General features: G+C 36.1%; 2 protein-coding genes and 1 pseudogene across 2 annotated transcripts; 2 read left to right on the top strand and 1 right to left on the bottom strand.

Moving 5' to 3' along the window:
• Positions 1-1,519: 1,519 nt before the first annotated feature.
• LOC132550719 (leucine-rich repeat protein soc-2 homolog) lies at positions 1,520-2,701 on the bottom strand (annotated as a pseudogene).
• Positions 2,702-5,121: 2,420 nt separating this feature from the next.
• Positions 5,122-6,833, top strand: LOC132550702 (platelet glycoprotein V-like). The gene is made up of 2 exons (XM_060214794.1): positions 5,122-5,205; positions 5,502-6,833. Exons 1-2 carry the CDS (start codon positions 5,122-5,124, stop codon positions 6,831-6,833), a joined length of 1,416 nt encoding a protein of 471 aa, XP_060070777.1.
• A 2,605-nt stretch (positions 6,834-9,438) lies between these two features.
• LOC132550701 (leucine-rich repeat protein soc-2 homolog) lies at positions 9,439-10,629 on the top strand. Its single transcript, XM_060214793.1, has one exon. The coding sequence runs from the start codon at positions 9,439-9,441 to the stop codon at positions 10,627-10,629; it is 1,191 nt and encodes a 396-aa protein (XP_060070776.1).
• The last annotated feature ends 5,281 nt before the right edge of the window (positions 10,630-15,910 follow it).

Here is a 15,910-nt window from a genome sequence, read left to right as displayed (position 1 = left end):
TTTAGTAAGTAGTTTATCAGTGAGAATCAGACGTCTGACATTACCTTATCTCGTCAACCGTTTGTTTACATATTGAGGGCGTTGTCGTCAACTGGGTGTTTACTCCCAGAGGGACTGTAATATGTTTCAAACATGGTTGCTCTTGAATTGAAAACCTTTCAGGTTGAATCAAAAGACATTTGTGCTTATTTGTTTCGAAAAGTGTATTATTCCATATATGTTGATCTGCCATCGATACATTAAACTAGAAACGGATTGGTCTGATGTATTTCATTTCAATTTGACATTTATTGCCTTTAATGTTTTTAACATGTAACTTGGATAAAGCAAAACTCTTAACCTTTGTGCTCCAAGTAAAGTTTTAGAACACTTTCGAGTCTCACTTTTCAATGTTTCAATTTTTTAACGTACTGCTAGTAGCCCTAGCAGTCGGAGTAAATATTGCAATTCCTCATTTTTATTTGATACCAAAATAGCGGAAATTCAAACAGTGTAAGAATTAATGTTAAAGAAAGTTATCTATTGTATTTATCCCCATAATTCCACACTTAGATAAAAGGTCCAAACAACGATATTAAATCTGAAAGATTTTCAGAAATAAACTGTAAACCAAATGAAATAAACACGTTCATAATGGAAAAAAGAAATAATTCTCGATATATGATTTTTAAATATAAGTCAATCATTGTTGTTATCCATGACATGTTTCATCAAGTGTCCAAATCACAATTGAACAAGTGACGTTTAGATGGCGTCAGATTCTAACAAAAATAATTGCTTCATGTTACTTTTCAATTCTGGTTTCAAACGAAAAGGTGTTTGCCTATTGTGTGAAGGATAAGCAAACAAGAATATGCCAAAATATTTATGATATTGCATTCTTCAGTATTAGTTGAAATGTAACTGTTACAAGTAAATACCAATAGTCAACATGTGTTAACGATCGTAGAATGCCACGAAGCACTGGGTATTTCAATTCCATTTCTTTGTGCAATAAAAATTAGATGTCTTCAATGCTCGCGAGTGTGCCTTGTGATTTCAATTTTGTTAACTCTGTTGCTATTCGGGTACCTGACATTACTTAGATTCACCAAGGATTACACAACGGTTACCAGTCCGAAACACCTGGACTCATTTCATTACTTTTTTAAGGGTTTCCGTGTAAATCGTTTGTTTGTTCATGTTTTGACTTGTTTCGTCGATTTTTATTTAGGATTACGATTGTCTTTACTTCTAGGCATTTCTTGATGTTTTCAAATGAACTTTGATTAAAGATTTGGAAATCGGTCTTATTGATGTATCGTTTTTCATTATAATTTTTTATCAAGAAATGAATTTGCACGAAGGACACACAATGTTAAACATGCATTATATTCATCATAATTATGCTGTTGGATACGAAGAAAAACATTAGTGAGGATAGGGTCTGTTGTTCATACACGGAACAAAAATATCGTGTTCTATAGAGAAGTTTTATATCCGAAACCATCATCAAACTGGAACATTACATGGAAAACTTTCAATCATCTGGACAATTCGGTACGTGGTCTCGGAAGTAGGTATTGAGGTCGACATTCGGTAAGTTGTCACAGTCACCTATAGGTGTCATGTAATTGTTCTCATCCCAATGTTTCAGCCATCCCAAACTAGCACAGGTACAAATGATCTTGTTGCCTTCAAGGTCGACATTACGGAGATATGGGAGTCCATTGATTGCCTTTGGTATCGTCGTCAGGTTTGTGTTGCTGAGGAACAAGAACTGGAGGTTGTGTGTATCTTTCAAAGCGTCATCGGAGAAGAAACTCAGAGGAGCATTTGTAATACCAATGTATCTTATCACATTAAGACCTTCAAATGCTGATGGTGAAACAGAAATCATACTACTGTTGTGAATAATCAGAGATTGTAGATTTTTCATTTTGGCGATTGCGGGAGGAACGTTCTTCAGCAAGGTATCCGAGAAGCGTATAGTCTGTAAATTGTTATCATCTGGAATTAATGAGGCGTCAAAATGAGAGATAGGAGTTCCGGTAGTTTCGATGGTAGTTATTGTCAGGGCGTCATGAAAAATATCGGGAACTGTATCAAAGCTCTGGTTAGTGATAGAAATCTGGTTCAATGATTTAATACCGCTGAAAGCCTCCATCGGGATTCCTGAAAGCGTCAGATTAGGGTTGCCGACAAGTGACAGAATTTCAAGATTGTCTAATGTGCTAAGAGACAACGGCAGGCTTTGTATACTACATCTGTCTAAACCCAACAGCCCTAGAGAATTTTCCAGGCCTGAGAACGCTGACAAGGGCAGGTAATCCATACTTAGATCTCTGGCTGACAGACTCAATAAGTTCGTTAGATACTGTATTGATTCAGGCCAAAATGACATTCCCGGATAGCCGAAAGCTAGATACTGTAGTGAGGATGAGACATTCTATAAAACGTCTGCTTGGAAATCTAGGACAGGGTTTCCATCAATCCCAAGAGAACTTACGTTTCTCAGTTTGCCTAATGCAGTAGGAATTTTCGACATTTTATTGTTTCTCATGAACAGAAAATTCAGCGTGTATTCAGCCCCAGAGAGGGCGTCGTCTGCCATGTCTTCTATCTGGTTACCTACAAGGGTTAATTCATATAAACCTGTGATGTTAACGAAAGCTTTACTAGGAATATACGTAATGTTGTTTGAACTGAGATCAAGTGACCAATAACTTCTGTTCGACAGGTTGAATCGAGGCACTTCTGACAGATTCCTGGAATCACAGTTGATGTTATTCCCGTCACAGTCACAAGGAGGTGGCGCTGGGCATGGTATGACTGCCTTACAAACATCTAGTATGAGAAGGATTGTCAGCAACTGTGAATATGAAAGTCACCGTTTCAAGACAAAGTTTTCGTTTCTTACAATTAAACCGTAAACTTTTACTGTTAAAATGCAAACAAGTTTGATATTTTTTTGATCAATAATTGTGTTTTATGATTTTTCCGGAAATCTACGAGGATGAAATGGCAAATTTATCAAATACGAACAATTCTGAGTTCGAAAGCCCTGGACTGTTATCCTGCTTGTATATATGTAATACTAAATTATACAGCATATAAATATGCAATTTGAAAATGATTGTATGAGTGGATCTACATAAAACCTTTTTTTCTGATCATCATATCCTTAATACTGAAACAATGAAAAAACTACATTGCAGGGACACAATTATCGAAGACGTAATTCATGAGCAGCGAGGATACGGACAAAGACGGCGTGTCTTTTATGGTAAAGTTCGACATTTATAAGGGAAGCGATAATGTGCATTTGTTAGGGTTCGTAGAAATCGCCTTGTAAGAAATTTTGGGAAAACAATAAATATTCTGTTCAACGAATTTTTCAGGTCCAATATCATTTTGACTTCCATGTTACCATATCAAAGAAACAAAAAAGGGAAAGAAATAGTGATTCTAGTGACCACTAGGTGTTTCTGATGGGGACACCGAAACTAGGGCCAAATATGGACAAAAAATAATTTAGACGGAATACAAAGAAAACAAGACCAGGTGTCCCGGAAGACAATTGTCGTGTAAATCTTGGTCAGTCCAAGGAAGTAATATGACGTTCCCAATCAGAATACGATTACCAGTATGCAAAACGATGCATATGGAAAATAGGAAAGGAGTAGAGGACAAACGAATCAAAGGTGATTCAATTCAACAGTGAAAGTCAAAAACACTTCGCAGAGAGTACATAGCATGTAAAAACAAACTTTATACGAATTTAATACTTACAGTAAATATTACGGGAAACATTGTATACAGATACATGTCGTTAAGATCTTCAGCCTTATCTTGTATTCCCACTAAACGACTATCTCGATGGTATAAACTATTGCTAATGTGTATTAAAATCGTCTAGTCTAGCTGTAGATAGGTATGTGATTATTTCATGACGCAAACATTTTCACACCATCGATAATTCAATTACATTTAAACTAAAACTAATGTTTTTTTCTAGAACAATATATCTAGATATATTATTAAGTGTATTTTACTAAATAATCATGCGTGATGAACATATGGACACGTGAGGATATTCCACCTACTTTCGACATGATGTAGAAGATATGTATTGAAGAAACATCACAACAGAAGCTACATCAACAGTAACTGCTATAGATCTTAGCACCTTTTTTCTGTCAATGGCACTTTTAAATATACATATAAAATTCTACACTGAAGTTTCACCACTCGGGGATACTAAATACAGGAATGAGAGATATGGAGGCACACAATATTGATAGTAAAAGTAACATGACTTTTTCAGATATTGAAATATATTGAAAGAAAAATGAAACAGCGGAACTATAATTTCAAATTTTCTGGGCTTATAGAGGAAGTTGGGAACTTCAAAAACCGACAGACAGTGTTAACCGGACACCTTTCTCAGACGTTTTTACAAAAGATAAAAGGATTAAAGATAGACGATCTATCGGCAAACGTAGACAATGCGAGATAAGACCTAACACCTTACAACATGTATGTCTACACAATCATTCCTTTCATATATATTGTAAGTATACATCATAATCAACAATTTTTCACGAAAAGCCATAGTATTGACAGGTCTGTTTGGATATAAAATGCATTTTACTGAGGTCATTTATCGATGAAATTGTGGACAATTTAAGAACTTTATATAAACGTTGACTTACTCAAGGAAATCATTACATAAAGATTTGATTTTTTCGAAAGAAATCAATAGGGTTTTGCTTAATATTCCCGGAGGAATTTATTCGTCATTTTCGTGGTCATTGAAATATCGCGAATTTAAGAACAAAATAAAACATTTTTCAGCAAGTCTAAACCTAAGAAAATATATGTTATATGTCTGTATACACAACTACCTATGTATGGACATGGCCGAAATTTCGTCCTCGTGAAATACCTAAGGTCTTATGTGGTAAAGCCATATAATCTAACTACGTCCCGATCTTTGCTGAGTTGTTTTTGTTTTCATACAATGTTGGATTTATCGCAGAGATGTTGAGAAAATGTACTTCATATCTTATCAGACCTTTATTTCCTATTTAGATCTATTGAAGCAGTCTTTAACTAACTAATTACTACATGTAGATAGTTATGGACCTTGTCCGTTATAATTACACTCCTAAAGATGAAAACAAAGAGCACGACAATTTATTGCTTCAGTTCCAGATCTACAACGTAACTTCCAGACACAGCTTTCCACAAAGCTGTAATATTTAAGAGTGGTGCTTTCAGTTTTGCATTGTGAATTTGCCATTTCTAGATAACAGTAATGCTGCTTCCGCATATATTTGGACTACAAGAACACTCGCTGTTCAGCATCGACTGTTTAAGAATTCATATTTTGAGATAAAATTCTTTCAAAATTTAAATATCTTTTTTACCGATTATAACATAATTGCATTTTTATTACCGAACAAATTTGAAAACGCGTGTTCTTTCTGCGGTACACAAAACATCTCATTTCCTTGTAGTTGCTGACACCAGATGTAAGTATATCAGCTATACCATGTCCAGCGCCACCTCCCTGTGACTGTGACGGGAACAGTATAAACTGCGATTCCAGGAATCTGACTGAAGTGCCTCGATTCACATTCTCAAACGGAAGTTTCCGATGGGTTGATCTGAGTTCAAACAGCATCAAAGATATTCCAAGTAAAGCTTTCATGAACATCACAGGTCTATATTATTTAAAACTTGCAGACAATCAGATTATGAACATAGCAGACGACGCTCTCTATGGCGCCGAAAACACTCTTGAATTTCTGTTCATGAGAAATAATAAAATGACGAAAATACCTACTGCATTAGGCATGATGAGGGATGTGTCCTCTCTTGGGATTGACGGAAACCCTGTCCTAGATTTCCAAGCGGATGTTTTTCAGAATGTATCCTCCACGTTACAGTACTTAAATTTCGGCTACCCGGGAATGTCATTTTGGCCTGATTCAATACGATATTTAACAAACTTAACCAGTCTTTCGGTCAGAGATCTAGCAATGGATTACCTGCCCTTGTCAGCGTTCTCGGGTCTTGAAAAAAAGCTAGGTCTACTTGAATTCGAGAGATGTCGCATCCGAAGTTTGCCGTTGTCGCTGAGCACGTTAGATGCTCTTGATCTTCTGTCTCTTGACAGCAACCCCAATCTGACGCTTTCAGGAATTCCGAGGGAGGCTTTCAGCGGTATTAAATCATTGAACCAGATTTCTATCACTAACCAGAGCTTTGATACAATTCCCGATATTTTTCATGACGCCCTGACAATAACTACCATCGAAACTACCGGAACTCCTATTACCCATTTTGATGCCTCATTAATTCCAGATGATAACAATTTACAAAATATACAATTCTCAGATACCTTATTGGAAAAATTTCCTACCGCAATTGCCAAAATGAAAAATCTGCAAACTCTAATTATTCGCAACAGTAGCATACGTTCTGTGCCCTCATCAGCTTTCGAAGGTCTAACAAAGGTAACATACATCGGTATTACAAATGCTCCGCTTATTTCCTTCTCTGATGAAGCGTTAAGAGATACAAGGAACCTTCAGTTCTTGTTCCTCAGCAACACAAACCTGACGACGATACCAAAGGCAATCAATGGACTCCCATATCTCCGTAATGTCGACCTTGAAGGCAACAAGATCATTTGTACCTGTGCTAGTTTGGGATGGCTGAAACATTGGGACGGTAGCAATTATATGATACCAATAGGTGACTGTGATAACTTACCGAATGTCAGTCTAGCTGGCTACTATAGAGACAATGTACCAAATTGTCCAGATGAAACAATGATTTCGTAAGTCTCTTCTGCTTACTTTGTGAGATGTTGCGAAATAAAAACTATATAATGAAATTACCTGTTGTCTCTGTGAATCCAGAATCCATAATTTTGGGAAGAAGTAAGCGAGGTTTCGGTAATGGAACGTCAAACAATCTATTAATGAGTATCATAAAATAGTTATTGTAAATATTAAGATAAGTCACCCACCGTAATTGACGGCATAATTAGGGGGTCTTTATATATATCTAAGTAGAATATCTTTATTGAGGATGGTTACTTAAACCATATTAATTCAAGGTCGGTAGTCTCAAGGTCACGTCTTGGTTTGATATTTACATGATGTTTAGTATAAATAAATACACCACCAGCAGCTTTATTTCTATTCCCCCTAAAACTTTTTCCAAGACTGGCAATTGATATACATGTGATGATCATAGAGTCATTAAGATATGTTTCGAAAATACATAAAATATAATCCAAAAATGCAGCATCTAGGATGTGTATTTTGTTCCTCAACGAGCAAAAGTTAATGTGACACATAGAAATATTATCAATGTGAATACTAGAATTATTTTTAGGATCTGGATTTAGTTAAATGTCACTACGTAACATCAATAAAAAAGATTATCATTAAAATATTAGGGTTCAGAGAAGTAAGAGAAGTAAGAAGTCATTCACTGCTCCCTCCACATTGAATGGATATATAACCAAAACAAGAATCTTGGATGAGAGAGAGAGAGAGAGAGAGAGAGAGAGAGAGAGAGAGAGAGAGCAGTAACTAATCAATGTAGTTACAGCATATTCGGTGAGGTAGCATCACTAACTATTTTGTAGCATCACTACTAACTATTTTGTAGAATCACTACCTATCTTAAACATGACTGACATGTACAGCTATTTATTCTATGAAAACTGTGAGGTTGGCGTATATACAATTACGCAACAGCTGGAGACATTTCCGTCAACGCAGCATGTTAACAATATTAAATGATGGAAAAAACTTGTTATTAGAACATAGAAAGACGTAAGCAAACGTTGACGGTGACGATTAATTTCAGATTAATTTTGTTGTGGTCATGTGGTCAATCCATACGTGTGCTCGAGTCATTTAAGCTTGAGCTATATTCACGTTTAGATTTCTAAATTTAGAGGTGAGCAAAGTAGGGAAACTGTGATAGTATAATAACAAATGTTATTTATCGAATATAGTTAAAGTTATGATAAACCGGTTACCATGTTCATTACGAAACAAATCACAGAAGGAAAATTAACTTCTTCCACAATTAACAAATGTGGCAGCCTCGTTATGAAATTGCCATGTTTCATTACATGTGCTATATTTGAGAGGGCGTTCTCGGACGATTCGAGACGGAATCAAGATTTTTTTTTACAGAAATGTCCACTCATTTAAAAAAAACCGACTTCACCGTAATATCTTTTTCGATGTCTTTTATATCGCTGTAGAAACATAGGCAAGCTTGTGTAAACTTTTAAGCCATGAAAATTTCTCCTTTTGGGTCACACAATGAAAATACAAGAGATAAGGTATTTGAGGTAACAGAATTCGGACCTCTCATTGATAACCCACTTGTAAACATGGCTATACGTAAATCTTACGCCTATTGGCTTTTGGTAAGATTCTTTACATGATTTCCTCTTTCTATTAGTTAAAATTCATGGGGAGGATTTACGGTCGTCATAGTGATCTCATTCATAAATATCCTATTTCTTCGAACGATATGAACCTGGAAATGTTCAATGCTCGTTAGTTTACCTGTTGACTCCGCTGGTTGTATACCTTTTACTCATTTGAGGACGTGACATTACTTACTTGATAGACCAAGATCATAGCGTGCATGTAATCTTTCTTTTGATCATATTTTGCCCTTGTTTTATGAATTATTTGAGTTTTGAATATTATTATGTTCACATATTGGTATTTTCCTGGTGTTTGCTTGAATAGATATATGCAGTGATATGTTTGCTTGACATAAATTGATTTGCATGTCATCTTATCTTAGGTTTACTTGATATTGTCGTTGTCATTTTCATTGTGTGATGAAGACTCTGTTTATATTTTCTTTTCATTAAAAAGACTTCTTCAGTTCGATTTATTGAATTAATCTTTTTATGCGAACAATCTCACCTGACGTGTGACATCAAAGTGTTACAAGCGTTTTAAAGTGTTTTAAATTGAAACTTAACTTCGTATCATTTAAATAAATATTTTTCATGGTGTAAATTTTGGTGATAGCAAATGTCATAAAATGCCACGATTCATTGTTTCTTAACGTACATTATTGTGTCGTGGCATTCCATACACGAATAAAAAGAAAAGTTCAACCCTCGATGAATTAGCAGTAAGAAACAAACAATGCAATTTGAAGTCTGAATTATGTTTTAATCATTTTTCTGTATTGTACATTAGCCAAACACTAGTATTTGACATTTAAATTAAGAAGAACTAACACTTAAACTTTTCGTTTCCTCCACAGTTGTTTCTGACCAAAGTCACACAGGGCTCTTCTGTTGACCCACATTGTCCCGTCAAGGCTCCGTGTAGTTGCGACTACAATAGAGTGGAGTGTTATAATCTTACGCAATCAGAGTTTCCGACTTTCACCATGGTCAATACAACGGTGCGGTGCTGGCGACTATACATGAATTATAATTATAACCTTAAAAGAATCCCAGCTGGTGCTTTTAGATATATCCCACTTTGTTCCCTTCAAATTGGCCATAATGGATTTGAAGTTATAGAGGATGGAGCACTGAAAGGATCGGAACCGTATCTTGATTCCGTTTTTATGCAATTTAATAACTTCAGAGAACTTCCTAATGAAATCGCCAGAATGCCAAACATCACCATGCTTAGTATCCATGACAACCCTATCAAGGACCTTCCACAGAAAATGGAGTTCGCTTCATCTTTGCAATTTCTTGATATCGGATCACCGGAAATGACGACATGGCCCGACTCAATTCGAACTCTAAAATCTGTGGGGAGTTTGTCCCTCTATAAGTTACCGATGTCTGATCTGCCTTTAGATGCTTTCGAAGGTTTAGAGGAGTCAATATTTTTTATAACATTCACTACAACCAAGTTCAAGGGTATTCCAAAAGCAATGCAAAGACTTCGGAAAATGACAGACCTATTAGTTGAGGATAATTTGGCCCTTACATCAGAAGGTATACCCAGTGATGCATTCAGTGGTATGGAAGCGCTGACGGACATTTCTATATCCAACAGCAGTTTAACAACAGTATTCAATATGTCCGATATGCCGGCTCTTACTCTTTTGTCCTTGACTAACTCACCGCTGTCAACTTGGGATATAACTACCCTACCAGAACAACCAATCATGATGACAATAGATTTCAGCTATACCAACATTGATCATATCCCGGTCGCTGTGCGTCGTAATAAGAACCTATATGATCTGACATTGGACAATACCAAAGTTTCTCATATTGGACCACATGACTTGGCAGGGCTCCAGAAATTACGACAACTTAGTCTGAGACAAACTCCATTGAACAATATATCCATAGACGCATTTAACGATACGTACAGTCTTCAATGGTTGAACTTGGATTCCACAAATCTCCCAGGATTCCCTAGGGCTATTGAGCGACTTCCGGCGCTGAGATTTGTAAGTTTACAGAACGTCACTGTTGAATGCTCGTGTTCAGAACTTGGTTGGATGAAGACCTGGATCGGATTTAAGCAATTCCTCGGTGGTGATGGAGAATGTAGCAATGTACACATGGATATGATCGAGTATATTCATAATGACGTACCGAAGTGTCCTTAAAGAATACGTCGTCGATGATTGTCATTTATGAAATAAATTTGGAACAAAAGTCGGCTTTCGAAACATTTGTTTGTATTTGTTAAATGATGAAGGAAGTCAGTCGATTCGATATTATGGGGTATAATTGATGACATTCACTTCGAAAATTTATGAAAACAAACACGAAGAAAGACAGAGGGAGGAAGGTGTGTGTGTGGGGGGGGGACTTTAATGAAAAAGAACATTGATTAGGGGTTAGGTTGACATCAGATATGATGACAGTTCGTTAGTGTTAAACCTCAGTTTATTAATGGTGCAGATGCTGAATTACAGCAACTTAGAAAGTAATACGTCATATGCATAGCTTTCTACCTTGTTTATTGTGGAACCCGAACCAGGATATGCCAAAAGATTGTTCTATTTTGCCATAGCCAGAGATATTGAGAAAGATTGCTCAAAACTAGCTGATTTGATATGGGTAGGCATTGTATCAATAAATTATAAAATAAATATGATAGAAATTTCCTTTACATTGCATAAACGCTTCAATTCGAATACAGGGTAAGACGTTTGTCTGATTTTATTGTATGTGTTCCACACTTTTATCAACCTTCATTTTTGTTTCAGAATTGAGGTATTCTTCATTCCATTTACAGAATCCATATTTCTAAGAAAAGAATGAAGTGGAATTGTATTTTCAAGTATTTTATTTGTTTTTTTTAAGTGAATTGGAAATAACTTGTTCTGTACTCTGATGTTCGAACTTTAAACCCTGCTAGTGGGCTATACACATGTGAATTGTCCTTCCACAGAGTATTTCCTGGTTATTTTTTTATCATCTTGATTGAACTAAAGGTATAATGTTGATATAATTCCAGAATTTATTCATTTTCGCGGTCAATCATTCTGTCGACTTAAACAGCATTACTGTTCTACCAATTATATGGGTATATCGAATATTTCCTTTCTTTAATAGCTGTATTGGTGAGGACAGCTTTAACTGCTGACAATTTCAAATTTTTGTTTAACCGTAAGACCTACACGTTATATGTATGTACAGGTCCTTCCCTGTGTCGTCACTGCGGAACTGTCCTGTGTCATGTCAAAAGGAGATCCCTATAGAAGCCTCCTGGATCTTGTACACAGGATGCAGCCAGTTTTGAGGAGCGCTCCAAGACCGTGATGCTTTTTAGTCTCGGACTGGAGTTGTCAGTGATATTGATCAGAGCTTCCCCAAGATGAGCTCTATTGGGAGAAGAAGTTCTGTTATTATTTTGAGGAAAAACACCTGATACTTTTCCCACTGTACATCCAGCGCCAGATCAACTACTGGTACCCTGACCTCGCTAGGTATGCCCAGGTATCCTGTCCCCACTATGTAGGTACCACGTCCCTCGCTAGGTATGTACATGTAACCCCATAATTCCAGTTCAATGCATGGGAGTTAATTTACTAACTTGATACATATATGATCGTATTTATTTAATATTACCTGACAAAGAATGTGGACTGGTTATTTATCATTTCAGATTTGTTTACGATTTATGGAGAACAATGCTGATGTTAGTCGACGTTGATGTAGAAACTGAAGGAGTGACGTCATCATTTTGTATGATAACGTCACATTGATTACATCAGGGATTTACTGTATGGGTCAGTTCGGAGCAGGTGATTCAAAACATTTGGATTCGTTTTTTCTGCACTGTCCACTTATTGTACAAGGTTGTGGTGATGATTTGACTATTGGTCAAGCAGACCAACATTTCTTATGTCATGCAAATTTCTGTGAGATATAAATTCACAATAATTGGACGAAGGAATTAAACTTTAAGGTCGTGTTTAAGTTGTGTTGTGATCATTTTGCCTGTTAGGAGTTTATTACGTAGCAATTTGACTGGATTATAAGAAGAGAAAACATTTATGAATATTTCACTGAAATTAAGTATTGAAATGAAGTTTTGGAAACAGGAGCTTAAGACCTTTCCCTCTACTTACGATCTTCCGGTCGTCATGTCTTCGGAAATGGCATACATTTAGGTCAAGTCTTACTTGGAAACATACACGGGCAGGTAAATATAATTATTTCGATTACATTGCAATGCGACTCAAATATATAAATATAAAACACATATATTTTATATTTATATAAAGAACCTGGAAATGGACGTTGACTAGGTGTCCGTGTCAAAAAGATAAATGTTACCACAGAAAAAACCATTTATTTACATGTTGATTTACACAACTCAAATGAGCCGTGTGTCTTGCAGGAGAAAAAAATTTCAACAAATAAACTCATCCCAATCCCAAAGACAGAAATAAATTTCTGTATTATAAGCTGAACTATTTCATTTATTTCCGTTAGCAAAATATCCCTGGTAAAATTCACATAATCTACCACATGTCATTACCTTGCACGTGTGTTACTTGTAAGGCATTTACGTGATCAAGACCGAGTGTACGTTTCAGTGACTCAGTCAAATCTGTCGTGTCTAGTGCTTGGTGCACATGCATATACATATGTGATGGACTTTACAGAGTTTGCTGTATTCAGTTTTCTTATTTTTGTTTCTGGGACATCATTTTGGATATAGCTTGGAAATACTGACTTCATAACTACATGATAAAACTTTCTTTTAACAAAGATGTGGTGGATTTATGTCTTTAAATGAACATAGAAAAAATCGATTGATAAAAACCCACCCAAAACAAAAGTTAAACAAAGAATGATAACCCACCCACCCCCCAACCCCGAAAAAAGTCTGACTATTAGCAGACTTCAGTTCTAGTACATCACGAAAGGTAATTATTAACTCTAGATTTAAATCTGGGTACATTTCGATACTGCCTTTACCCGTCTTAACCCACCTTAAAATATTAAAATCTGTAATTATAAAGATATGCAAATACAATTCAAATCTTTTAAATGGAGTCTACAATGTATGAATTCTTCATTAGCTCATTTAGCAAGTTTCTGAGATTTTACTAATGTCGTCGTTAAGTCACGCTCGGTCGCGGCTCATAACTAGTTTTTTTTTTCAAAATAGTCTAATCACAATACAACGGAACAGAGTCTTGTACATTTGGTCTCTTCATGATCTTCGTTCCCGTTCATAATTTTTGTATTGACTGATCTGAGTAGAAGGCTCAGGACGTCACCTAGAATGTGTAAAGTGACCGTTACTTCACGTTACTGTCATCAGAAAAACCCACTCTTTATTTTTAATAGGTATGGAAAATGTCATGTTCGTGTTCATATATATTATAAACGCAGAGATTATAGAAACAGTCTTCGAAAGAGACGAAAGAGGAATTATATCTGAAAGTTATTCATGAGATGTCTGTAAACTTTTAATATGTCATTGAGGAAAAGAAATAATTAATTTTAGATAAGGTGCAGACTGAGTTTTTTTCACACGAGACAATCACAAAACAGCAAACAATTATCAATAGTTTAAATTTTGCTCGTGAGAGATGAGGATTTTCAAAACAACACTAATCATCAAACTGTTCCCATCTCAATGCATTTCTGACGATGTTATAAACAGCGTAACTTTCGTCATAGGATTAAAACAAAAACAAAAAAAACAACGTTGTTTTGGATAGATAGAATAGGTTTGGGCTATTACATCTTGCGACAAGACGCTTTACATCTAGTCACAACGGATATTATGTTGCGAGCCTCCCATATGTTGTTCAGTGATGTAGCCACCAGCACCAACAAAGAGAGTCCGCCTCAAAATGACATTGGATGTTGACAGGGCGATGATCCACACAAACAGCAAGCATTAAAGAAACTTGTTTGCGTACATATCGTATAAACAAGCTGAAGCGCCCCCTACATAATCGGAAAAGGTAAACAAGATATTGACAAGATAAGATTGGTGTTAGCAGACGTGAAGCCTTCCACTGATAAGCAGTTTATTAAAATGGATAGTCATGGAATATTTGTCGGTGTAATAACGGTAAGTATATTAATAAAAAAAATATTTATCTTTTATTAAAAAAATCTGATGTATAATGATAAAAAATATTTTATATACATGTTTACACTCGCCTTAATTTTTGCCAGTTATATAAACGTTTACTTCAACATGAACAAATCACCTTATTTTATTTATAGCCGTTGTAATTGACAGAACTTTGCGGGCACATGTCACAGAACAAAATTGTACGAATGCCTTCAAAACTCTAATATATACTGCCCTTTCCAAAGTTGCTATATTTTGCACATTATAACCTTATTACTATTTATTATCGATAACCATTCCTTCAAGTGCACCACGAACGTTTTTATGTCCATAATACTGACGACATAATGGTCACGAACTGGAGGCATTTATTCAAATCACACATCTTTATGGTTATAGCTTACATATTGGCATTGTCATGCAAAGGTAAAGCTAACTCCTTTGTAAGCGTCACAATGTTATTGTGGTTATGTCTATATGTAAAAGTTGTATATTTATTATAATGCCCATTATTGTTAACATTTCGTCCACAGTTGTTACTGGCCAAAGTCCTACAGGGTATCCCTGTCTCTGTACACGATGACCCCCATCCGTGTCCCGCTAAGGCTCCGTGCATTTGTGATATCAGTAAAGTGGAATGTAGCAATCTTACTCAAACGGAGTTTCCTACCTTCACAATGGTCAACGCTACGTGGCGCTGCTGGACACTTATTATGAATTACAACTACAACATCAAAAGGATTCCGGCTGGAGCTTTTCATAATCTCCCACTTTGTTCCCTACAGATTGGCCATAATGGGTTTGAAGTAATAGAGGATGGGGCGCTGAATGGATCGGAACCGTATCTTGATTCTGTTTTTATGCAGTTCAATAACTTCAGAGAACTTCCAAATGAAATTGCACGAATGCCAAACCTCACTATGCTTAGTATCCATGACAATCCTATCAAGACCCTTCCACAGAAAATGGCGTTTGCGCCCAGTCTGCAATTGCTTGATATCGGATCACCTGAAATGACAATATGGCCGGCTTCAATCCGAACTCTAAAATCGGTATGGAGCTTGACCCTTTATAAGTTACCGATGTCTGATTTACCCTTAGATGCATTCGACGGTTTAGAGGGCGTCATCCTGTATGTGTCGTTTTCGTCAACAAACTTAAAGGTTATTCCAAGGGCACTGCGCAGACTCAGGAACATGACAGACTTGTCTATCACAGATAGTATTGCATTGGCATCTGAAGGCATAACTGATGACGCTTTCAAAGGTATGGAGTCGCTTCGAAACATTTACATAAGCAACAGTAGTATAAAAAGTGTTCCGAATGTGTTCACT

Source organism: Ylistrum balloti, unplaced genomic scaffold (genome assembly GCF_031769215.1).
Source record: "Ylistrum balloti isolate Yb309-2 unplaced genomic scaffold, AGI_CSIRO_Ybal_v1 Utg370140, whole genome shotgun sequence".
Lineage (NCBI taxonomy): Eukaryota > Metazoa > Mollusca > Bivalvia > Pectinida > Pectinidae > Ylistrum > Ylistrum balloti.
This window is presented reverse-complemented; position numbering and strand designations above follow the sequence as displayed.